The sequence below is a fragment of the Tyto alba genome, unplaced genomic scaffold (assembly GCF_018691265.1).
Source record: "Tyto alba isolate M040663 unplaced genomic scaffold, T.alba_DEE_v4.0 Super-Scaffold_1000006, whole genome shotgun sequence".
Taxonomy (NCBI): domain Eukaryota; kingdom Metazoa; phylum Chordata; class Aves; order Strigiformes; family Tytonidae; genus Tyto; species Tyto alba.
Genome location: NW_024881272.1, coordinates 23800791 through 23827213, shown reverse-complemented (window position 1 = coordinate 23827213; position 26423 = coordinate 23800791). Strand labels below are relative to the sequence as shown.

At 40.9% G+C, this 26423-nt stretch overlaps 1 protein-coding gene across 9 annotated transcripts in view; it reads right to left on the bottom strand.

The window, feature by feature from the left end:
• Positions 1-26423, bottom strand: part of ST3GAL3 (ST3 beta-galactoside alpha-2,3-sialyltransferase 3) — a 194920-nt gene that overhangs the window by 58766 nt on the left and 109731 nt on the right. For all 9 annotated transcript variants that reach the window (XM_033000538.2, XM_033000536.2, XM_033000535.2 and 6 more), the window contains 2 exons: positions 17335-17429; positions 2685-2748 (listed from right to left, as the gene is read on the bottom strand). In XM_033000538.2, the coding sequence (XP_032856429.1) occupies positions 2685-2748; positions 17335-17429 (159 nt within the window). The remainder of the gene's footprint in view (positions 1-2684; positions 2749-17334; positions 17430-26423) is intronic.

The following is a 26423-nucleotide window of genomic DNA, read 5'->3' as shown; positions in this document are numbered from 1 at the left end:
CCCCTGGGAAAGCTGCATTCAGAGCCTGGTTACATGAACACTTGCTTCAATAGGCACCGCAGCGTTCGCTCTCCCCACCCATCCCCAGCCCTCTGCCTCTGGTGCTGCCGTTGCAGTGCCATGCCAGCACAACTCTTCAGTGGGAGGGGAGCTTGGTAAATGGGGTCACTGGAATGACCTGAGCTAGGAGAAAAACTTTTAAACTGGAATTGTTTCAGTGACCCACTTTAAAGTCTCTCTTCAAACAATAGCAGCAGCACAAGGAGAAGGTAGGGAGCTACAGCCCGAGAGCAGGCAGCAACACCAGATATACCTTCTTAAACTGGCTTTGCCAGTAGAGAAAATGTTGGTGTTAACTCCATCCTGAAGAGAGCATGGACCTTGAGCTTTTTCCCTACTGCTAGAATCAGCTCACAAGACTTCTGAGACCCTCCAAGTGGAAGGGTTCACAGGATCTCCTAAGTCTGATCCCTTGTACCTCACAGACTTTAGCTGCGTCTCTTACCTAACTTTCACAATAAAACATTTTTTCAGTCCTTAATCAGAATGGTTTGGGTTGGAAGGGACCTTTAAAGGTCTCTTAAGTCAGGCCCTCTCCAGTTGCTCCAAGGTGGTGAGCAAAGGGAGAGGTTTGGCCTTTCTCCTTGACCAGTGAGCAGTAAGGAAGTGAGCCAAACCCCAAGGCCCTGCTCCCAGCACACTGGAGCTGCTGCAGAGAGGAACTGCTGGGCTCTGCTTTGAGCTTGAGACAAGATGAGAAAGCAGCTAACCTTCCCTCATCAGTCTGCTCCATCAGTTCTTCTGGAATCCAAAATGGCAGGCACCAGTTGCTGCCAGTCCTGTAATTCATTGACGATCACACCTGAAGAACATTTCTGGAAGCATACCCAAGTCCTGATCTATGCCCTACTCACCAAGCAGGTTTCCAAGAGCAGCACCGTGGTAGCCTTAACACCTCCTACAGTACCCAAGCTCTCTCTCATAATAACACCTATGTTGCAACTTCATCCACCTACTACTATAGGCTCTCACTTTGCAGCTTGCTATTCCAAGCCTTTCTTGTCCCTTTCTCCCATATCACTTTAAATTTTAATCTTTCTCAAGACCTGTTCACTTGGAAGGGCTTTGGGAGGAATCTGACTGTGAGGCGTATGTCTTACACAACTAACATCCACCGCTTTGCATTTATCACAAAAAATCTCAGGGACTTTGCATACAATTCATGAAGGCTTGAGTGTTAGGTCTTTTGTATCTCTGCACCAAACCCATTATAAAGAACATAAAGCAAAAGTGAGCAGCTCATGCTAGAGTGGCTATGTTTCACAACCTCCTGAGGAATTACTTTTAAAAAACTTGAAATATTCCACTCCTCAAAAAACAAGTGAGCAGCAAGGGTCACAATTATATTAACCTTCACTGCAAGAATCTTCCACCTGCCTTCTGTCATTAATACTAATTTCCCATGAGCAACCTTCTGAAAGAGTCTATACATGGATTTTTCAACAGATTAAAATCTTAACTCTCCGACCAGAGCTGAGATAAACCCCAGATGGGCAAGACTCAGTTGTGTGCAAAATCTCTAAAGAAGGTCATTTGTAAAATGATTTTGCCTTCTGGACATCATTTCTCAAATTAATCCAGACTCTGAAGGCTAGCCCTATCTGGCATTGCTGTGAGGCAAGGCAAACTTCAAAGCAACCTAAATTAGCACATAGACTGCAAAAAAACTAAGAATGAACTTTTACACAGAAAGTAACTCCCAACTCTAACTACACAAGTGTAAGCTCTACAATCAACATGAGAGATGAGGAGACCTATGGAAAGGCTGGAAAAGCTTATGAACTTTGTCACATAAAAGTGAGCAGAAGGTGAGCTGGATCAGGAAATAAAACCAATGAATGTGTTTAGAAAGCAGGAACTGTGTTGTTAGCCTGGGTTCAGGGAAGTACCACTGCTTGGAAAGAAGCAGTACCAGGACTTTGAAAAGAAATCATGTCTGGTAAAAACCTCTAACAGCTTCTGAAAGAAATTACCTGTAATAAGGAGGTGGCTCTAAACCAAAACTGCAGGGCAAAGGGAAGGAATGACAGAAAAGCAAGGGTAGGAAAGACTAAAGGACTATGACTGGGAAGTTGATTGTAAACATACCAGTGGGTTTCAGACTTAACCTCTACAACAGGACTGAGGAATCAAAGGAGCTTTTTTAAAGGCATCAGTTCAAATGCCACAGGACCCAGGAGACTGCTATTGCATCCTGGCACAGGCTTGGCCAACACAATCACACATTCCTGCTTTAAGAGTGAGGTATAGTGAAACATTGTTAAAACAAGCCAGTCCCTTCTTCTAAGAGTTTATTGTGATCCTGTTGCTTTGTCAGAAAGCCTAAAAAAGAATGTGCTTACTGAAAACCTGCTATTTACTAATTTGAAAAAGTGTATTGTAACACCATATGAAACAAAGATTAAGAAATAGACAAAAGGTAAATGCTTTCTTCTACTCATGTTTGACTTAACAGAGGTCTCCTGAGTTTACTGATTTACTGGAAAGAGGACTCAGTTTCCAGCTCCTGATCTACATCCAAAGCACAGCCAAATTTATTGGCAATAATTTCTGGCAAAAATATCTAGCAAAATTTATTTAGGACTTCACTTCCACTCCTTCTATTCTAAAAGGTCTCATCTTACCTGTCAAGAGCCGGAGTTAGACGGTAATCTTTGGTTGCTGACAGGATGGCTTTGATCAGATTATCTGGGGAGAAAGGAAGACAACATTAGGAACAAGTTCTCACTTCTAATGGAAATGAAAAACAAAGTGATGTAAAGCATCTGAAGCAGTTACTTGGAGGAACTGAAATAAGATTCACATTAGGAATAAACACTTTAACTTGGACATTCCTATTTTGTCTGGAAAATGACCTTCACACACTGGCCACAAAGACACGTTATGTGCCAGATTCTGATGCAGTGTGCAAATGCCTTGCACAGAGAGAGTGACAGGGAATAAACACAGTACAGTTTAAGGCAGTGGTTTCATACCCACTTTACCGAGATTGCAGTTTCACAAACACTTCAGACATTAAAAAGCCAATGCTGCTGCCAATGTTTGTTTTCAGACAAGCTTTTATGCAGCTGAGCAGTGAACTGGATGCAGGAACAGAACCAGGTTAAAACTGATGCTCTTTATTTTCCTGGGTTACTTTTAGTTTAAGTTCAGTTCCTCAGTCTGACTTTCTTCATGGCAGAATCCAATTAAACCAACATAGTTGCTTAAAGAAATGCCCATGGAGCCACAACCTACATTTATACTCAGTGAATGCTGCAGCAACCAGATGGTATAAGTCATGCAAGCGTAGACACATACACAAATTATACATATTAAATTGTAGAAACACAATGATTACATATAAATAATTCTATTGACTATGGAAATTTTGAGTCTGCTTCCTTCTAGATTTTGTCTTTTCTCCCTAATTTTTCCACATCTCTCCCCCATAAAGGTCCAAACTCCTTTACCATGACCTGTCCAGGGCCAAGAAGCAGCAATGTTTTGGCTAGTCTGGATTTACAAATGTACCAGTAACTTCAGAATGGCTGTATGGGTCCAACAAAATGTCAATCTGTCTCCAAATCCTGACTTTTAGCTGTGGCCTTAAGCAGATGCCTAAGAGGAACATAAGAACAAAGCAAACAGACATAGTATTTCCCTGAAATTCTCTTCTACCATTTAATTATTTTCAAATCAGGGATTTCATGCGTCAGATATAGCTTCTATATATCAGGCAACCCTCAGTGATTTTTCTTCCATGAGCTGAGAATCTTCCTGGATCCATATGGACTTTCAATCACTTCCCTTTCCTGATTTTGAATATGGCTTCTCTGAGTTTCATTTATACTGGAAAAGATTGTGAACAATTAGTCCCCTTTCACTTTCCTTGGGAGATTGTAAATATCTATCATATAACTTTCTTAAATATATTGGCCAACTAGTTCAATCATTCTTAGGAAACAATCATTCAAAAGGAATAAATAAGTCTCATTTCCTTACAAAAGATTAAAAGTGACACAGGAACATTAAGAAGACCGACATCAATTGATTGTTTACAGTGAACAAATAGTTCTCCTGATAGATACTCCTTACTGCAATCAGCACAGTTAGGGGAGTCCCTTTCAACTAAAGAGTTCTGCTCTTATTTACTATATCCCTCTGTAGAAACTACAGGACAAGCATGTGGAACGAACACACAAACTCGAGGCAGCCCGTGTGCCAAACAGCTTTGAACCTGACAACAAGCTGGTGAGACACCAGTGGCAGACAAACAAAGGTGATGAACAGAAAATTCTGATGGTTATATTTAGACTTGGGGAAGTTTTTGACATGGCATTACTGAGAGCCCCCACCAACCATTACAAGCTGGGAACTATGATAACTTTCAGAAGATTGTATTTTGGAGTGGAGTAAGGAAAGAAGCAAATTGTAGGGTGAAAGCAACTTGCTTTGCTAACAAAATAGCGCTTTTGTTTAATTTTCCTTCATCTGAAGAATTTCTTTTGATGCATTGGCCGTAGGCTCCCTCTCCAACAGGAATGCTATTTCTCTTAGTCTGCTGTAACAGCAGTAGGTTGTTGTGACCTCTAATGGCACCATGCCACAGTCCTCTCCTTGGCCTGTCTCATACATTGACTTTTACTGGACAGTACACGTTACTGTGGTTGTCTTCCCACACTCTCAGAAAAGAGATCAAAGAATTTAATGTCAAGGGCTGCAATCTCCCATCTACCAGGCTTTTCTTATGTGGAGTTTGCTTTACCACCCACAAGTTAACACTCCACACTACTTGGAAGCCATCCGTTATACTATATTGAAAAGCACATTAAAGGAATACTGTTGACTAATGCACTCAAATAATTAATTTTTTCTCATCTTGCCAGCTAATCAGTAATGCCTTCATAGTGAATGCTCAAGAATGAAATACAACTACTTTAGGATGGCATATAGCAGTATTTGGGATGGGGATGCTCCTTCTTCCCATTATTCAGGGAGAAAACACAAAGAAAACAAACAACAATATAGGACATTCAGTACAAATTATGAATGGCCAAATGGGAGATATCTCTTCAGCAGCCCTCACAGTCCAACAACACATAGTATCAACAAGGTTTGGAAGTTGCAGAAATCACAGTGTTATCATTCAAAACTGCTGAATGAAGATCAATATAAGACAAAGTACTTGACTGCCAAGTGTCGACTCGCAGCAGAAATGGAGGTGGCACAGATGCCCTCAGTGCCAGTTTGTCTAGTCTAGCACCCTCGTCGGAAGCTAGGAGCAGGAGCCACGAGCAGTAACAAGAAAAGCTAATGGCCTGGGCAGGGGAGAGACACTTGATCTTTTTGACTGGAGCTAGAACTCTACTAGAAGATGGACACTACACTGCTACCGAGGTGGGCACTTGCATTTGGCACCTTGCTCACAGGCACCAGGATGGAAGGACAAGACCTCCTTCAGAAGGAGCTTCTGTATGTTCTTGAGGCAAGGTTTGAAGGATCAGCAGATTCTGCCGTGGCTGATCTGCAACCTTCCAGAAGACAATAGGGAACCACTGACAGGATCTTTTACCACAACTGGATCAATGTGGAGGGTAACTTAAAATCACCACTGCAGAGACTACTATCACAGATAGTGACCTCCAGAACACAAAACAGTGTTCATCTCTAGACTATGACTAAAGAAAATCAGGTACCAGGAAAGCAGGCGCATTATGTAAAGTTAATTGATGGAGCATGCTTTCTTCAGGGTGATGAGTACAGTCTGCCTTATATACCTATGTACTGAGTAATAATAATGGGTGCAAGTACATGCTACAAAATAAAATTCCTTCCTGTTTCAAGTAACAGGATTTGTGCACTGCTACCAGCTGAATACAGATCTGTGAAGGACTGAAAGCAAGTTTTGCAAGGATAAAAGAAAGGCCAAGTCTTCAAGACCCAAGCCACTGAGACTGCAACCAGTGCTTGCACAACGTGATCAGTATCCCCCTGATCTAGGTAATAACTGCTATGTTCTATCTTCATGAAGTAGCTTCTGGGCAGATTAAAAGAACCTGTTCTGCAGAACAGTGGTAAAAAGGCTACCAAATCAGTTTTGGTGTTGTACACATTGATGCTAAACTTCTAAACAACCTATACTAAACCATTACCTGATTTAGTAGCAAATCTGATCAGCAGCAGACCTGGCATACTGCACCTCAGCCACCAAACCCCTCCCCAGGGGAAGGACAGCAGTGGGAACAGCTGGCACCCAGGGCAGCGAGTTTCTCTGAGGTAGGCATATTCTTAAGGGAGAGGGACAGAGCTTGTGATTGGGACCAGTTTGCATTGAACACAGCAAAGAACAAAGAACAGAGCAACCCAAGATGTGCTTCAGGGGAGCACATTTTGTTCCTGATAACTGTCAGCTTTTCTCCATTCATCCATCAATTTTATTTTCTGTTTTTTTAAAAGCACCAGCTGCGTACAGCCTTTGCTTTAACATGAACCCATGCTTAAAAGAAAGAATGTTTTATTAGGGCAGCAGCTATGCAAACAATTTGGTTTTATTTTTCCCCCCCGAGATGGTTTACCCAGGTTGTGAAGGAGCCATGGCATAGATGCAGACACAATGCCAGCCCAGGCACAACTCTCTTGCTCAGTAAGTGAGAAGAACAGACATAATGGTGGGAGTGCTCTTCCTTGTATACCTGTGCACCAAGGAGTGGCCAGGAGGGGCCTGAGTGTACATGTTTTGAGTACTACAAAGGAAAAAAATCCTTCCTGTTACAAGCAACAGGTATGTGTGCACTCACCTCTTGCTTCCAGGGCCCAGGCACACAGCCAGCTCAAGTGTAACAGAATTCATTAGCTCAGACACATCCCCATTCAAACAGGTCTCTCATTCTTTTACAGCCATTTCCAGTCTGGAAAAGTTTCAGCTGCTTTTGTTCAACGCAGAACCCCAGCAAATCAGCCCAGGCCACATGTCTCAGCACCATATGCCCAGAAACATGAGCCATGGAGAGCATGGTGCAGAGACCTGCAGGGCTCCATGGACAGTCAGCTCAGACCAAGCAGAACTTATTTATTACCTGCCATTTGTTGCTGGCACAGAGGCGGCTCCCACAGATCCAGCACCTCTACATCATATTTACCCTGGACGAGGAGAGCTGGCAGCACTGCACCACGGCTACCTTGCACTCTTCATGGAATCCTTCAGACATACTGAGCAGACAGGAACAGAACAGCTCAGGCAAAGCCATGCGCTTCTTCCCTGTCACTCTCCTCCTCTAACCAGCAGGAATAAAAGGTGCATTCATCTTTGAAAAGCATTTTAACCTTTGGTCTCTTTCCAGGTGCCAAACAGGCAGCCCAGCAGGTGCTAATTAGCTGCATGTTTTGCCAAATACAAACTTCCCACTGGAAATTGAATTCAAACACCAAACTCATCTCATGCAGATCATCCAACAGCCATTCAGTGAACACAGTTTTGGTAACTGCTTGAAGGCTGAGTAAACCCAACAGCAATATCGTTTCCTGCATACTGTTCCTCATGAGATTCAAGGCAAACGTTATCAATACTAAATCCTTCCTCCAGTCCATAGACAAACACTGATGTTTAAATGGCAATGGCAGTGCCATTATCCTTAGGGCTACTGATGTTAGCTCTCCTGGGAGTAGCATGCATCTCTGCAGCAGCTCACTGGCAGCCCATTTTTCATTTGTGTTAGCTCAAATAGTTCACATTAGAAAGAGTAAATTGTAATGCAGTGGTTCTGCTTATGGAAACCATCTCTACGGTAGGCATAAGAATACAGGGTACATACAGTTTGTGCTGTTTAATTCTAGTTGAAGTATTAGGCAAGTGAACTTATTCCAATAGTAAAAATATATGGCTTTTATACAGCTCCTTCAAGTCAAAGGCTGTAAGGTGATACATATACACACATATGTAAACATATATGCATATTCCTGAATTCACCCTCTCAGGTTCTCCACCTGTTCTCCTCATTTCTGAAAGCAGAAAATGTCTTTATACTTTGAGAGAATCAACTTACTGAAGGTCATAAGGCAAGTGAGTGACAAAACTGGGAACAGAATAAGGCCTTTGACTCCTAGGTAAGGAGCCCTCTGCAAAGGCTTTAATCTTCAGATAGTCCTCCGGCTTCTTCACATGACTCTGCTACCATCTTTTAGTGATTAACGGAAATGAACACCAATATCCTGCAATTTCACACTCACTTTCTCCCATTATTAAATAATGAACACATCACCGGGGCAAGCCATCTACTGCAGTTTTCTGCAGCCATAGTTTGCTTATTATATTTTTTTCTTGTCATGAAGAATTTAGATTATTTGGGAGAGCAGAAGATTGTTTAACCCATTCATCTATCAACCACCATGCACACACTGTTACTATACAAACAAAGCAAGAAACTTCTGTACAATTTCCTCCCATCTAGAGGAGGAGTTGACTGTATTTATTGAAGAATCCTGAGTTATCATGACATACTCTGCCAGCTTTGCCTTATAACATCACAAGATTCAAAAGCAGCTCAGGACTGCATGATTTCTCTGAATGCAAGTACATCTTGACTTCAGGTTGGCCCTGAAATTTTCAGACATTTGGAAAAACTGAAAGTTAGAAATTAGGCGGGCAATGACCACACAGTGAGAACCAGCCTAAGACTAAATTCTAGCCTTTTTCTTGGTTATTTATGTGGAGGAGTGGGGACCCCCACTGTAAATGTCAACAACACTTAACATTGTTGTTTCTAATACATAAGCTTCTCGCTTGCTTCATTAAAAAAAGATGGGAGACCTTTTCACTCCACAGGGCTTACTGCAGGCATTTTACAGGGTCTACCTTCAGCCTGCTTTGAAAGTAGGCAAATTGGGCTGTTTGTGCACTCTCAAGTGGCCAAGAGAAGAGAAGAGGCTGTAATTTTTCAAGTTGTCCATACCAGCCATCTTCCTCAAAAATCAGCAATGCCCTTCTTGCCAGCAGTAAGTATTTCAATACCATGCATTAGGGTCAGGAAACAGTGTGCTGCTGCAGTTCTTTGTGTTTGCCCTGCGAGCCATGGTCGGTGCCCATCTCCACAGCTGGTCACCCGGCTGCCACACCTCTAGCCAGCACTTCTGCAGGGCACTGTGCATCAGCTTCAGCTTTTGGGAATACGCTGACTAGAGCGGGGTTGACAGGCATCCCTGAAGCACGCCAGTCTCCTCTGCATATGGGTCCATGTCCCTTGATAACAGAATGCCACGTGCGTGTCAGCTTTGTGGGGACAGTAAGCTAAACACTATCAATGCTATGGATTAAACAAATCACAATATTTACAAACAAGCTGTAATCACAAACTCCTGCAAACACTTTTTTTTTTTTTTTTTTTTTTCACAATACCCAAAAGTTCAGCTCTGTATAAAGTTCCTTCTTCAGCATTTTTTTTTTTTTTCATTAAGATCTCACTCCATATAGTAGGTGAGGAGTCATCTTTTACAGGAGGATTTTCCACCCTGGTGCCCAGCATGAGGCTTTGGACCCAAGTCCCATCACATATTCTGTCCTCTAGCTCTCTCCCAGAAACACCATGTCCAGCTGGGTCACACAACATGTGTATCTTAGTGAAGCTGGGAATCCAATGAGTACATCAGGTATCAAAGTGAGTCTGAAATTCCCTGCACCACTTCTTTTTACTATTGATCAGCCAACTTTACGAGGTCTCTGCAGGAGAAAGCAGCTACAAAGACTTCCAGAACTTAGAAGCTAATTGCAAACATGTGACCTGGCTCTCAAAGACAGTTAACCACAAACTGCAGGAATCTGTTCCCAAATCACATCCTGTGTGTAGAGACAAGAGAATGGTTTCTTGAGGTCATCACTGTACCAGAGTTAGGTGGTTTACTTGAGATACACCTTAATAACAACAGGACTTAGAACCGCCACTACTTCCAATATCCCAATACTTCCATTAGTGACTTTTAATGGTGTTAAGACAAGACGCATATAGTGTTGCATAGATACAAAACACAAAACAAAAGAAAAAAATAAAGACTGAAGATGCGTGGTACCTCCCCAATAATTTTAGGAAAACCTGGCATGCGTTAACTATAAGCTCCAGAAAGCCCTTAAGGCCTTTTTTTTATAGCAAGATATAAATAAAATACATAACATTTGGACTCTTAATTTACATTGTAGTTTTGGAGCCTTCAGGGATTTTTTTTTCAAGCTTTTATTCACAACCAAGAGTTTGTTTTTTCAGACTACAAGCTTAGTTCCCAACATAATCCCAGGGCTTGGAAAGTTGGAACATTAATTTAAAAATAAATTATGCCAAAAAATGGGCAACATTTTGCAATAACCATGGATTAACCATTTTGATCCAAACTCAAGTATGATGCACAGGAAGCAGTAAAGCCTGTAGAAATAGGCTAATTCACATCAAATGAAAACGGTCCTTGAAAGATTCACAATGTGCTGTCCAATTACAAGTGGGAAAGTAAATACAGTTGTTACAGAGAGCTGTTCTTCCCTTTGTTGATACATTTTGATGCCCCTTCACAGGTGGCCAGGCAATGTCTTCAAGGCCAAAAAACTCAGCAATTACTACGGTGATTTCTAATTCTCCTGACCCCTGCAGAAGAATTAAGATATGGCACTTCAAACAGCCAGAGAAGATCTGCTCTTCCCTCTAGGAGGTAAAAGATAGGCATAACATCCACGTCTCAATTGCACTTCAACACTTCTGGGAAGAATTCCAATATGGAGTCACCCAATTAACTGCAAATTTGGGGTTTGAGATCTCCCCGGGGCACCTTTTCCTTCTCAGTGGGTTAGGAAAAAGACTACTCTTTAAGCACATTCAACAGCAAAGCACCAATTTTGATTGAAATAAAGGACTGCACTGGAGGGATGTACTTTCATCAAGACAGCTCAAGTGCAAGCGTTGATTTAACTTCAAAATTCACTATATAACTTCCTTTTAGAGGTTTTATTCAGTACTGAAAAGCTGATCCTCTACCTCTTCTGAAACTTTTAATTTTTTTCCCTTGAAACCTTATTTAATTTCTTGAGGCTATAAAATCAGCTAGATTCCCTGGGGAAACAGCAACATTTTTATAGTTATATTCCCATGTGATAATGGCGACTATTACCAATTTTGGTCAAATGTAAAATTCTAGTGGAAACTAGTTCAGAAATCTGCCTCAAACTCAAGAAGAAACAACAATCTTGTGTTAATGCCTACTCTAAACAGATAATGGCTATACATGCTTGTGCTTCTTGCTTATTTCTTAAAGGAAGAACACACAAAGAACAAAAAAATGTTCACCGTAGGAAATCATCTGTACAACAAGCTACAGTTAACAAAATAAGGAAAAGGTTGGAGAATTAAAGAATAAGACACCTCATTATCAAGCAGACCCAGTCAAACGTACGGAAGGTGTCTGCATGTTGTACTCCAGCCTCTATAAAGAGCTGGAAAAGTAGGTTGGAAAAGACTTACTTTTCTGACACTTTTTCTTTGGGTCAGCTGTAAATTTCAATTGTGATGTCCAAGTGAATATGTTTTCTCAGAGATAAAGTATCGCTCATGCCAAGAAAGTTGATGTGGAAGAAAAAGCTATGCAAGAAAAGAACACACATGAAAAGCGAAGAGATTTTCTCCCGATAACACTTTGATATGCCAACTTTCACATGCCTGAAAACTCAACATTTTCACTGAAGATGAATGACCTCTCCCCCATGAGACTAACGAAACCACTGCTAAGCAGCACTGAACCATGGTTCTTCCCAGAAGCACGAACACAAAAGAAAACATCCAAGTCAAACCGAGTACAAGAACAATTAACCATTGCACAATACATCTATTAGCACTAGTGCTCTGGGCAGACTTGATTTCTTTGCCACCAAATGTGTCACCAATTCCAGATGCCCCTCTTGTAACAGACAAAAATACAAAGTCTCCTGGCCAGTAGTACATACTACATTCAATAAAATTGTAGCACTTCAAGCACATTCTTAATATTCTCTTATCAGATGAAAATACGAAGTCTCCTGGCCAGTAGTACCTACTTCATTTGATAAAATTGTAGCACTTAAAACTTATTCTTCTCTTATCACCACGGGGGAGAAATTGCTTCCTAGATTCCTGGTGGGAGGGAAATTCTGAGATGGTGACAAGACAGTCACTCCCAAAGAAATAAATATCACCTTCAAAGACAAACTGATTCAGGGCCAACAAAGCAGCCTCTCTGCTTAAAACAATCTAGTGGGAACAAAGGTAGAAGTGAAGACCTATAATTACTGCTAAGCAATGACACAATTACTGACTAAGTGCATGGAAGAGATATTACATGGATCATGTCTGTTTAGTTTCTTAATGTATGCTGTGCCGTATGTTTTCACTTAAGTTAAAAAAAAAAAACAAAACTGCAGCAACTCTCCCATCCTCATTACACAGACAGGATGCCAGATATTAGCTACTCTTTCTTATGAAAGCCTTCTATATTCTTTAAACCACATGTACTGAGAAATTCTATTAATAGTCAGGTATTTGTCAAGTCTTGTTTGTTACCCTTCTCCAAATAACTCTTTCCTTCTGCTTTAGCTACAGAGGTGAATTTGGGGAGGAGGCCCTCTGGGATTAATAATCTCACTAACACTATAAACAGTTTTTCCATTGCTTTTTCATTAACAATTTTAACCCTGAAAGCAGTGAACATGCTAGAGGATATCTGCAACAATATGGACAGCATGTGCATATTCACACCTCCTTAAGTTACACTTGATAGAAGCACTGCTAGAAAAGGGTGCAAATACAGAAGAAGAAATTTCAATTTCAACTAAAAGAAAAAAAATATCCATATAACTCATTTATGAGCCTGAGATCGCTACAGTCTCCTTGCTCCTCACTGAAAAAGCTGCAAGAGCAGGCTTGGCGGGAGCTGGGAAAGACTAATTCCTCCAAGCAAATTAGACCCTCGCCAATGGTGAAATGTGGGAGGCACTCCAACATCCCAGTTAATGCTGAAACAATAGCCTGGCGCACAGGAGGGTGCTCAGCAGCCTGAGCTGTCCCCCACAGGACATCTTGACATTTCTGGCTTTTAGAGTTGCAACTTCTTACTACAGTTTGATCTTCTCAACAACTCTTAAAATCGACTAATTTCATCACGATCCTGAATGACATCCCTTGCGTTGGCTATACAGGCTAATAAACAAATCAGCAGGGCACAGGCCCATACTGTCCTGCACAAGTCCATACTATGGAAGTGTTAGCACAGTCCACGGTGGTTTTCACCAGGGCCAACAAAAATATCCTCCCCTATAATTCTCATGCATTCATAGGGTCACAGGCTTATACAGGCCAGTGCCCTTTCTTCATAGGAAGCCTGGATATAGCCACTCTCTTTTAGGAGCAGGGAGTTAATCTGTTGGAACAAAGAGCTCAACAGCATTCAGGACAAGAGGACAACCATTTTATTTATTAATAGAGATGAAGTAATCATTTCTAAGTGGTCACAGTGGCACATCCCATTTCTAGATTCTGTCAAGTCATATATTAGGAGACAAGCTCAACGTGGCAATAACAGTCTCATCTTTTTAAAGTGCAGTCAAATATGACAATGGCCTGTTTGACAATATGGTCATTTATCATTTAGAAAATCTTGAATCAGATTCTGAAAGATAAACTCATATGTTCATGGCCAGCTGCAGAAGTCACTGGGTGAAATCTAGAGCCACTGTTACACAGAAGGCCAAACTCAATATTTGTAGTGACCCTTTGTGGTGTCAAAACCTAATATACTCATGCCTCTACAGAAATATGACATACCTATTACTTTCCCTATTCTCTGCCCACAGAGAAAGCAAGAGTTCCCACAAAGGGCTACAGACATCTGTGATGAATGCAATGACATCTTCAATCTGCTGTATCAGCTCCAACACTCCTGACAGTTCTCAGCTTTGCTTCTGTCCCAGGTCACTGGGGATTGGGATCAAGTAATTAGGATCAATCCTTGGTCCAGATCTTTGGTGAACAGAGGCAAAATCAACAAGTAAAATATGTACTAAAACTCTCTGCCTGTTTAAGACAATTTAAGAAAAAGGTCCAGCTGTTCCTTATAAACTCAAAGACCACTGTTCAAAAAGAGTTTGCACAAGATTTCCTACTGTGCGCCTCATCTCAAAGTCCTGCTCATAAAGAAGTAGGGTCACCACCTGCTTATTCCTCTGCTTCTTTCATTTAGCAGACAAGTAATCACCAAGGTAGCTGACCAACAATAACAGCAGTTTCTAATCTGACATGAGATGTGAATTATTCCTACTGCAATAGTCCATTTCAGAACCAGCATTATTCAGGTGAAATTCTAAAAACTTTCATGTTCAGAGCAGTATTCACCTTGTGGACTCCTACACATAAATGCTCTTGGAGAAAGTCATAAAACACCCTTGCATGGGCTAATGGCCAAATCAGAAAATGACCAATGGAGAAAAGGAGCAAGCATGCTTTCACAAAGAAATGCTCTTAAGCTTTCTAGGTTATACTGAGTATTTTTTAGCATCTGGAGATGGAAGAACTGTCTTTACAATCAGATTCTTTTGAAGAAGATGAAAATCCCTGATGAACTCTGTCAAAATGATCAGCATACTGCCTTTTCCTTTATATGATTGCCTTTAAATAGCAGTAGTCCTGCCCTGAAAATTTCTGAGCCATTTCTACTCTTTTACATGTAATTTACACAGACATGTTACTCCAAATTAGTGCAGCTCAGTAGACAACGCTCCTCAAAAGCTGTTTTCCCATAAAGACTGCAATTCTTGTTCTTGCAGTCTCTGAACTGTTCTTTCTTGGATGAGTAAACACCAAGTGATGGATGAAAAAGGACTTCTTTCAGTTTTTTTCAGAGACAAAGCAAAGGAAAACTTAGCTTAAAGTCTGAAGAATAGATAGAAACTTTAACAAGAAGTCAGAAATGATAGATTAGACTCCAACCTGCTAAGAACCTCCTGACTTCATAACTTTAGTACATTCAAGCTACCACAGATTAGTTTCTAGAAGTTTCTTGTAACATGCAGCATTACTGAAAGTGAGCTCCTCCGGTAGCTGTATTTCATACAAAAAAAAACCCAACCTATTTTGCACTTGGACTAGATCACACTGACTTGAAAAAGCTGGGTGATATTCACCAAAGTCCTCAGCAAAATTTTTCCTTTACCAACACAGCTATAGTTGGTGTCTATAAACACCAACTGCCTATCCCAGCGTGATGCATGTCGGAAATCCCAGCTGATGGTGTCACAGGGCTTTCTAACACACAGAGCAAAACTCCTGCCCTATCTGTTTCAACACAGGCACATTTCTACACTTTCTCAGCCACCCCGACTACTCTTTTTCCCATGCACATCCCAGCTCTGATAGTCTTCATCTCGCACCAGCATGTGGCTGAGCTCCATGCTGCCTGCCTGGGTCAGTTGTTTGGATATCACTAGACTGCCCTGACTGAAAGCCCTAATGAGGTGCTGATCCCATCATCCAATCACTCAGCTGAGCCAGAATGCATCTCATGGGACAGCCAGAAAAGACTGATGCAAGAATTCCAAGTGATGTGTAACATGAAAGGGTGCCATTCGCATCGCTAGGACTCACAGCCTGTCAGCACGGCCATTAGAAATCCTGGGCTACAGAGATTTATAATTCAACCCTCCCACACACAGAACTTGCTCCAGACTGAAACTTGGCACAAAATTCAGTCCCAGGAGGGCATTAAAAAAATAACCCATTCAACGGTTTTCCGTCCCATGGCTTCAGCTCAGCCATTTAAATAATGGCAATTTCTCATTTCTCTTTTTAACTGAGGAAATCCAATATAAAACACCAGATTTACATAACATTGCAGTGGTGATACAAGCTGGCAACAAATCCAGGGAGAAGGCTGCCAGAGCTGTTCCGTCATCCCCTTTTGGTGAATTTCTCCATTTGGATTCAGTTTAACGGAATTATTTTTATTAGGCCTAGCTGACATCATGTGTAATCTGCAAATCCCACCTCCATGTTGGTCAGGCAGCTTGCCCTAGTTTTGTACACCTTGTGTGCCTGTTAGAAGGGGACAAGCTCTCCTGTGGTCAATGCAGCCTTCCACTTGTGCTGCCAGTGTTATTTCTTTGCTGCAATCTCTGCTGGCTGATTTAGAGGACAGTAATTAGTTGCCTATTGAGCTGCAAAAGACTGACTGGACAAGGAATGGACATATACAGAACAAAGAAGGGAATTGATGCAAGCCAAAAGAAATTTGTCAGTAGAGCCTTTGATTTGATCAGGTTGTTCTGACAACTACCATACCTGCTTCCAGGGAGAGAGACAGACCCAAGCCTGTTATGGCTACAGTCTTTTCTCCACCAGGTATTTCAATTCCTATGTGGGCCATCTATAGTTTTGAGTTTGTCAGTGGAAAAAAAAAATCTTGGAAGTTGATGCAATGCCACAAACACTTTTTAATAAACACATCAGACTTTGGAAAGTCTGCAGGCAAATCACTGCAGTGAGCATAAGCCTTCTGCTCCACCACGACTCACCCAGAGAGGCCTTTGGTAGTACATGTGGGATAGCTAGGGGATTGTGTCAGATGCAAAATATATCATCTGCTCGGTGGCCTACTGGCTCCCATCTCATCACCACCAGCACCACTCCTGCTCTCCCACAGCACACCTGAGACACAGCCTCTGCAGCCACACTCCAGCTGGAGGACAGGACATATTACAAACCATTAGCAAAGCACCTGAGTGGATTTTTCCTATTTGTTATACAAGTCAGCAAGTAGCATAACTATAAAATAATTATATGACCAAGTGCTATGAGAAGAAAATGAAGATTTGTATTAGCGGTCAACCCCAAGGCTCTAAAACTCAGAAAGAGGTGTCTTTCCCGTTCTTTAGAGAGTTATTGACTTAAAAGTACTTTAAACCAGTTTGGATTCTCTGCTGCTGTCAGGAAAGATGCTACAAGATGCTATGGCAGTCAGTGTCAAAATGCTTCTTATAGAATGTGGTGGTAAGTCTAAATTGTCATTGTTGCACTGACTCCCCATGTATTAAGCCATCCTTCCTACGATCAGCCTCTGAGGTTCATGTTCCAGCTGTGAAAACTCTTCTAGGTTTCTGAGCTACATGTACAATATTTCTCTTCAACAGGGGAAAAAAGCTGAGCCCAGGGGACCACCTGAGCTTTCAACATGGAAAAACAAGATGGAGCAAGCATCTGCAGAACCACCTTCTTTTCCAGCAGCTGCACACTATTCTCATACCTTGTCCTTTAATTCCAAAGGGTGGTACAAAGTCCCTGATACGTGCCCATTTCCTGAAGGAATCATCCAAGAACATTGGTGCCAGCTTCGAGAACCTGAGAAAACCAAAATGAGAGAGAAATTAATTCCTGAGCTAGGAAGGATAAATTTCTGTAGGGAGGTTGAAGAGAATCCATACCTAAGTGCTGTCCTACATTCTCATTAGCAATGCAGTAGTGTGGAAGATTTTACTTTTACCCAAAGGTGCCTGCAATGGAACAAATCTGTTAGAATTTGTGCCATGAGGACACCCAAACCACTCAAGTTGTGAGCCTGGCAATCATTTTCACTCAGCAATTTAGAATTGCCCCACTATTGTTTTGCTATTTAGTTACAATAAATTGTAAATTGCAACCAGAGTTCAGGCAGTTTTACTTCCAGCTTTGTAAGCACAAGCCAATTTATGTGTTGTCTGCGCCAGTGTGTGAGGAAGGGGTGCAGAGTTGCCTTTATATTATTCATTACATACGCGTGTGCTGCTCTGTGCAGGTGTGAATGCACTGGGCAAATGCATGTGGAGAGCAAGGCTGGGGTTATCTGCTCTCATGGCTACTTCTGCCTCACTCTCATGCACACACACAGCAGCTATAACAACACAGGCAAGAAAGGAAACAGTTCAGAAGATCATGGAGCAGAACTTAGTTTACAGAGAATGGAAATTCAGTACAGATGTAGGTGTTTTCTTCTGCATTCATTAACATAAATGATTCAAGAGACGTCCTTGCCAAACCAAACAGTTGTGATCTATTCAAAATCACTTACAAAAGAGAGTCCTTCTTAACCGTGTCATTATGAGAATATATTACCCTAATTATACCCTCAACAAACACAGCAGCTACTAAAAATTTGTCTCTTCTAGAAACAATTAGTACAGTGGCCAGATAGAAGGAATCAATTAGCAAAAGAAACTACAGAAATATTAACTTTCATATGGGACCATTTCTCAGTATATCAAGATCACAGCTAGAAAATATGATAATACTATTAAAAATCTGTTAATTCAATCATATCAAAACAGTATCAGGGATGTTCTGGATCAAAATCAATCACACTATGCTATAGAAACAGAACAAGGAAGGTACTGCACGCTCAGATTCAGAGAGTACATCTCCACTACAGCCATACTGCAAGTGCAACGTGCACGTCTCTGAAATAGATAACAGCCTGGCTAACCTAGGTACTGGTAGCAGGAGAGATGTAATGCGCCGGTTTAACCTTCCCTTCAGGCTGTTTTTGCACTCTGTATGCAACTCCATGCTACTGCAATCAGAAAACTTTTGAAGTACCTGATTTAAGATAAACTCATCTACACTGAACCACAGATAGCACCACAGTGAGGAAAGGATGGAATGAATTCTGAGTTATAAACTGCTCAAAGTACAGCCCTATCACAAATGTCCAGTAAGTTGCGGGTCACAGAAATTTCTGGGATGGGGGGAGGCCAAGAATATTTAAGAAAACAACAAGATTCAAACTCACCCATGCATACTGCTTCACATCCACTCATGCAATCTTTAATAAGACCATCTATAGCCATAAAAGCAGGATGCACAGATTAAATGGCTGATCTAGAAGGAAAGGAACATTTTTCCAGAGCTGAGGATACAGAAGAATCTATATAACTTTATCTGGGAAAAGGTGGGGAAGATGTGTTAGATATATTAGAGCTTCTGAAGATCTTAAGTAAAAAACAAAAAAACATAGGCCTATTTAACAAAAAAAAAAAAAAAAAAAAAGAGAGAAAAATAACAGGATACAATAATACTCTGAAAATATCCTGAAAACTTCTATCATTTGACAAATTAATTCAATGTTTTTTCAAGCATCTTGGTGCACTAAAATGTAAATATTATGTTACACTAGTGGGTCTTCAAGGAGTTACCTCCACCTCCTTCCAACATCAATAGGAGGGATCTTTGCAGGATTCTCGTATAATGCAAGAGCTTTTATAACCGGAATGGCTACAGCACAGGTGTTCACAGCTCCTTCTTTACAGCTACCACTAACTAATAGCAGCAGCCAGGTCCCCCAGAATGGCCCTCATTCTCCCCAAGCATCTGTGGCAGTGGAGGAAGATTGCATTGCCTGGGGGTCACCAGCACCTTTGGGCTGGTTTGTTAGGTCACAGAGCTACTCTAGTTGCTGCTGTGAAATGCAGTCTTCAGGAAAAACTTGGATGCGTCAGGAAAGGCATATATGAGCGGGTTTTATTCTCCTTTCAAGAATCAAGAGGACTACCTACAATAATGCTACAAAGTAGTGTAGTATAAATAAAAAACTTAGCCAGTTCAGTTTGCCTATTCAAGAGCACTACATGAGAAAGAAGCTATAGGCTGTAAGGTCAGCCTAACTCAGAGTTGGTATTATTTATAGGATGCAATTAACTGACCTGTTTGCCAGCCTTACACCAGGAAAAGACAGTTTACAGTAGTTGAACATGGAGTATGTAGTGTCTCTCCCTGATGCCAGTTCCCCCTTACAATGTGCCTGGTAAAACAAGCAGTAAGGTCAGATCCTTCTGGGACACCCTGGGCCCCAAGAGGAGACCCCAAAATCAGCTGAAGCACTAGCAGGACTGATCTGACGTTCTATGGTGTCCCTTCTGCATGTGACGACCAGAGGACCAAAGTGATGCCCAAAGAATAGGGTTAAGTGACCACTGGTCTTTTTATTGTATTTGCTACAAATAAACTTAGGGATTTTTCTAGCAAAAAACACAATAGCCTTAGACTACCTTCTGGTATTTGGTAATATTTTACACTACTGTACATAGAGCTAGGGAAACTGACTTTTAATTCATACTTTTGCTTCATTTAAGAGGGGGGGAGGAACAGCTTTGGGGGAAATATTATATCCACGTGGGGGGAAAAGGAGCAAATTAGAGGATATTTAGCTCACATAAATCTTGAAGGTAATTCTATTTTGGAAATATTAAGAAATTATGAGTGCTTTAAGCTCATGATCTACGAGAAGTGCTTTGCCACCTCAATAAATCTGAGCAGGCCAGAACTGATGTCCAGCAGTGACAGGGAAACGCTGCCTGCCAGATCCCTCCAGGAGCACGGCTGTTCTGTCTTGGCTCTGAAGCGTGTCTGGCATATTCTAGGACCCTTCAGGAAATATCAGGATATGCCTCAAACAGGCCATGGGAATGCTCTCCACAGAGCACCTAAAATACATTCCAAGGAATGCATGGGAGTTTGTCAAACAGAAAAAGTAAATGTTTCTGAATTATGTTAAATTTTGTATCTACTGAGCCACTTACATATGGGATGCTGTATTTTACCTGAATCATCTGTCACGGCTACCTAAAGGCAGGTTAGATTCACCGACAGCCACAGCCCCAGAACTGAAATAGGCTTGTGCTCTGTGGGCAAACAGGACGTAAAGTGAGACTTTTGATTTTTCAGATTTAAATTTTAAGCACTTCCTCTCTACCCCACCCCAAATTCCAGAACAGAGATAATGCAACCTCATAGCACATGATAGCCATGAAAAGATGAGAAATTTGGGTGCTCATGGTGCACACTTGTGATCTGCATAACTTAGGAGAGAAATGCTAAGCATCTAAAATCTCTTGTTTGAATGACATACACTGATAAAACAGCAAATGACATCTAAATAGACTGAATTCTGGATATGGTTATGAGGTACAGTCCAAATCTCTCCTAGCTCTCAAGTTTGCAATCCTTATACAAAGACATTACTGAAATCTCTAACACAATTTGTCACCGCACACAGCGAAAGGAAGTGTACTGCCAGAAAACTATTCTTAAACAGGAATATATATATACAAGAAAGTATGATATATATTTGTGTCTAGGGGATTCTGGCTTATGCAACAAAAAATTACATTTCCAGTTATTTTTTCCCTGACAAGTAAGAAGAGTTGTGACCCCAAAACATTTCTACCTGGAAGGCTGAAGTAGCCTGCCAGAAGCTCCTCAGCCAAGTTTTCTGACCATTTCAATTCTGTTCCTTGATACACAGAACCATTCACAGCTACTCCTTTTTGATGTGTGCTGAGGTATTCAACACCAGCAGCACTGACTTCCCAAAGTATGTTGCAAATCCTAGATTAGCACACTTGTTATTCAGGGTAGCTATTGAACAATTTCAGACATTTAATCTTGACCAAAATCTGTTTCCTACTCCTACCTGCTGCTTTCAAGGCAATTAATGCATAAATGTGTAGAAGATAAACTAGACAAGAGAGAAAGTAAAATAACCAAATGGAAAGACAGTCTTTGACTTTAACAAGGAGGGAGGAAGACAAAGCCAAGTCCCTGAAAGAGTAGAAGAGAAGACGGCACCATGCTTCTAGAAATCACAACACTAAGAAAGGGTAGACTAGCAGCCGCTAAACTCCACTGTGGGCTTATTTCTCAGATATTTCCTTCCTTTTTTTCCCCCCTCCTTTAAGCCACCTTGCTCTTTTGTTTCTTCTTTAGTTAGGGAGAATCAGCAGTGAAGGAAAACTGGAAGCTGAAGGAAAAAAAACTAACTGCGCCAGAACCTAATGTTGCACATAACCTGTACATTGCTTTTGTAAAAGGGCATGAACAACCATTTGTTGTTTTTTTAAACACACAAAAGAATTACATATTTGTTCTGGCATGACTTCTATCTTTTGTTTGCTTATGCTCAAAAGCATCCACGGTTAGACAGAAGGCAGAAAATCTACCAATTTTATTAATAAAATGACCAAAATATAAACCAAAGCACTCTAGCACTGACTAATTACCTCTGATGGAGGCATTTATAAAAGTACTGAGAGAAAATCTAAACTAACCTTTTCCTTTTTCCCTAGTGAAACCTAGATGTATGTTTTCTCCCTTGCTTCCCTTCTCTGGGGAGCAGCATGGTGTGATAACATAGGGAATGAGGAGGTTTGTGATGTCCTGATTTCACATTTTTTATTGACATTAATCCTCTGTCAAAAATCCAAGCAGCTCAAGGATTCCTCAAGCAGCTGCAAAATTTAAGAAACTGCATTAATAAGGATTAACCCCATCCTACAACCAACATATTTCTTTTCCTAAACTAGCAAACAAACGAACCAAAAAAATGGATGGCTGCAAGAAGAAAATCTTCAACAGTAGAGATCAGGCCAAAAATTAAGTTGGTCTTAGCAAACTGCAGAAATGGTCTAAAATAAAATCATACAATACGCTAAAGACAACTTAGCACTGAAGAACAGCTGGTCAGTGCACGCTACCATTGCCGTTTTACATGCCTAGTTCTTTTGGAAGAGACAGTGAGCCACTGATCCCTATTCATCTTCTCCTATGCTACTCATACCTGCAGTTGTCCCTTTCAAGCTGAAGAGTCCTCACAACCACCTGGCCCTTCTCTATACAGATGTCACTGAATTATGCAGTGGTACAATACCCTTTTGCTTTGTTCTCTGCCCTAATAACCATTTGGGTTTTCTCCATTACTGAGCTGGTGTAATCACTTGTTCCTTTGAAGCTCTGCAAGAAGGACCATGAGGTGTAAACTATGGTCCTTCCCTCTGACAGAAAGGGGCAGTAAATGCCACAGCCACTCAAAAAAAAAAATGCATCTGAACAGGCTTTATTGCATAAACAAAGAAAAGGAAGGGGCAGGTAAAGTCCACTGAACAAAAAACCCTCTACCCACCCACAGGCCATGTAGCAGTTATCCCTGTTATCTCTGTAATGCCAGCCTCCTCCCCTGGGAATGATTGCTCTGCACCTTTGAGGCACTCTGGAGCATCATCAGGCTTCTTGCCTTCTCTGCTCTCCATCACCTAGTAGGTTGTTTAAACACATTAATGCAGTCATTTTCCCATTGCCTGCTCATTGCTCTATTTAGAGCCAGACCAGCTGCTGCAACGATCTTAAAGGGCCTCCATACTCTTTGCTGTAGTTCATACACAGAACATTGTCATACTATTGCAGAAAAGATAAACATCCTATCATGACTGAAAAATGTAACTATTACAGCTGTAAAACCTGTTAAGTACTCCACTTTATTCAGGATCAGAAAGCATCAGCTCAAGGACCATGCCTGGTTCTGGGCCTCATGCAAGAAACATGAACAAACTGGAAAGAGGCCATAGGAGAGCTGTGAAAAAGATCTAGGGTCTAAAGAAAACATGATCTCTGAGAAAAGCTAGAAAGAAATTAATTTTTTAGTCTAGAGAAGAGAAAATTGAAAGAGGACATGATAAGCCATCAAATATTACAAGGCTGCTGCAAAAGAGAAAGGTAGTATCTCCATATCCCTGGTAAATAGCAGTAGTATCCCTGAGCATAAAATGCAGCAAGGTAAACTTAAATTAAGCATTAGAAAAAAGTTTCTTATGCTTGGGGTTATTTCACATTGAAATCTACTGCCTGGACATGGGTTACAGAACTCGCACCAGCTACATTGGTTTTTGATATTATTGTATGATTTTTAAGAACAAATTTACATCTAGTAAGCATGGGTTAGCCACAGCTGTGTCTACTTTTGAGAGGGAAAATTAAATAGGTGATCTTTTGAAGCTCTGAACAGGTCTATTTCTTTTAAAACCATTTTCACACTGGGTAACATTGCCCCAAGGTGACCAAGTACCCAAGCCACAGACTGCTATAGTTGGGAATCAAGAGCTACCCTTCAGACTCTTTGTGCTTCTTAAGTATTTGCCTTCATACATGGTAATCAAATTTCAGTACAAACACAACTGTAGATAAGCAGCACATGGGATTTTGCAAGCTTGTGCCTGCCAAGATTGCTTTCTGTTTGTACCCTGTACCTTTGTGATAAACAGGAAGACACGTAAAGTTTAACCTTTCTGCAGTCATTAATATCTTGGGCTTACGCACCACCAAAGCACAAAATCAAAAACTGATTTAATGTCACTTCAGTCCCTCCTGCTAACTGACTACGTTCTGACATGCATGAAGTCCAACAAAGTGTCCTGAACAGCTTACCTATATAAGGCAAATAATCATTATGGGGACTGGAAAGTTTTGAGATAAACTGTAAATATTAAAGACAAAAATAATTCACTTTGCCTGCTCTAACAAAATCCTCAGACTTTCCTACTGATTTTCCAAACATTTCAGACAAAAGCACACACACACACACAAAAATAAGAAGCAGCTTGGTTTAAAGGTTGGCTTCCTTTGCAGGTTAAAAAAAAAAAAAAAAAAAAAGCTATAAAATTCAGACAAGAAGGAAACTTTGTCATGACCTGCCTCATGGTGCAGCATGTAAGACAACATGCAAAATTTGTCATTGCTCATCAAACCCTCTAAGACCAAAACACAATTATGCATGGGTGAAAAGCTGACTTCTAGACAGCATAGAATGATGTTGGTTTAAAAAACAGCCTCCTAACATCATTTCAGTGTCATAGTTTGTTTTTCATGTGTTATTGTCAAAGATGCGAGGTTGAATTACAGCTAGTTTCTCCTACCAAAAGCTAGGTGGGATGTTCAAGGCCTCTGAGGAAGCCCTGAGCCAAATAGATGAGATTACATGGTATTTAGAAACATGATGAAGGTGAGTAAAAGCAGACTGTAATTACTGCCTGGCTTTTCAATGCCTTCTGTGCAAATAAAAAATTAGATGAGGAGGGAAGGAGAAAGGGTCCAATCCTTCTCCCTAGCAGAAAGAGTTAGCTTACATGGAAGACGCCAGCCAGCAACTCTGCCAGTTAGCCAAAGTTTAGCACAATTATGTTCCTGCTTACATTCCACTGGGACAGGAAAGAGACTGCTATTTCTAATGCAAAAGAATAGGAAAGCAGTCACCTAGGTTAATCACTGCTGTGCAACTTTGCACTCCCAAAAGCCAGGGTATTTTTTTTTCTGGTGAAGATTTAACATACATTTCAGAAGACTGAAGATGATGGGCATAGTTCCCATCACCAACCTGTAGCCTTTCATCACTGATCCTAATTAACAGGTCTGTTAAACTGCAGTGACTGCACTTTGCTTTTATAAAGCCATCCTACTGCTCTCTTTATTCTACTTGCAGAGAAAAGTTAATCCACAGCCATGCCGTTGCCAGCAATCCTCCCCACCCACTGCTTACTCCTGCCACCACTGGCATGTTTGACTGCTGGCAGTGTTATGGTAGAGCACATCAAATTGCACTTCACTGTTTCAAAAGCCTCTGATCTTGTTTCTTCCTACCACATTATTTAATATATTTATTTATCTTGAGGTTATCCTACTGTATCAGGCCAACTTTCGGATTTCAAAGCATTGAAGGGAACAGTAAAATTTTTAGTGGTCTTCATAACAAGTAATAATGCCACTAGAAAAGGAGCTTGGAACACTTAATTCCTTCATTTAGAACAAATAGCACATGTAATTTTTGTGCATGTATGTTAAGAAAGCTGAAAAGAAATTGGTACGTAGGTAGGGAATAGGACAATGACAAAAAAGAGCCTTCTACCATCAGCTAAACAAAAAAATGCACATATTGTTTAGCATAGCCAAGCACAAGCACAGGACAGATGTGACCACTCTGTCAATGTACAACACAGGGGATGCAGCGTGGAAGGGAGAGAGCTATTGAAGCTAATGAACAAATAGGCACAAAAGACAAGTGAGTGTGACCTGATCATGATACAGCCAGCTGAAGATGAAAATAAGGTCACTAACATTTAAAATGGGTAAGCTCCAAAACAGCCTTGTGATGGAAGCCAAGGAAGTCAGGAAAGTGAAAAACAAATGACTCGAAGCTTGGTCAGTTTATGAAAGGGGTTGTATGATTTGGTGTCTGGATAGGCAGAGGACCAGACTTTGTAATTAATTTGTTTCCTGAATGCTTGATGTTCCTTCACCTCTGGCATGTTGCTCTTTATCCAGGTCAAAAATGTGCTTGGAGCAAAAACTTCCTGCATAAGTCTTACTGGAGTGAGGATGCTGGCAGAAGAAATGTCAATATTTTAAGCATCATTTTACTGAAACAGATGGGTTTTTCTGAGAGAAAATAGTCTTTTTCAAGGCTTACACACTTCCAGAATGATCAATGACATTTCAGAACCTACTCAAAAAATTCTTGTTAAAATGATATGGAAGTTATTA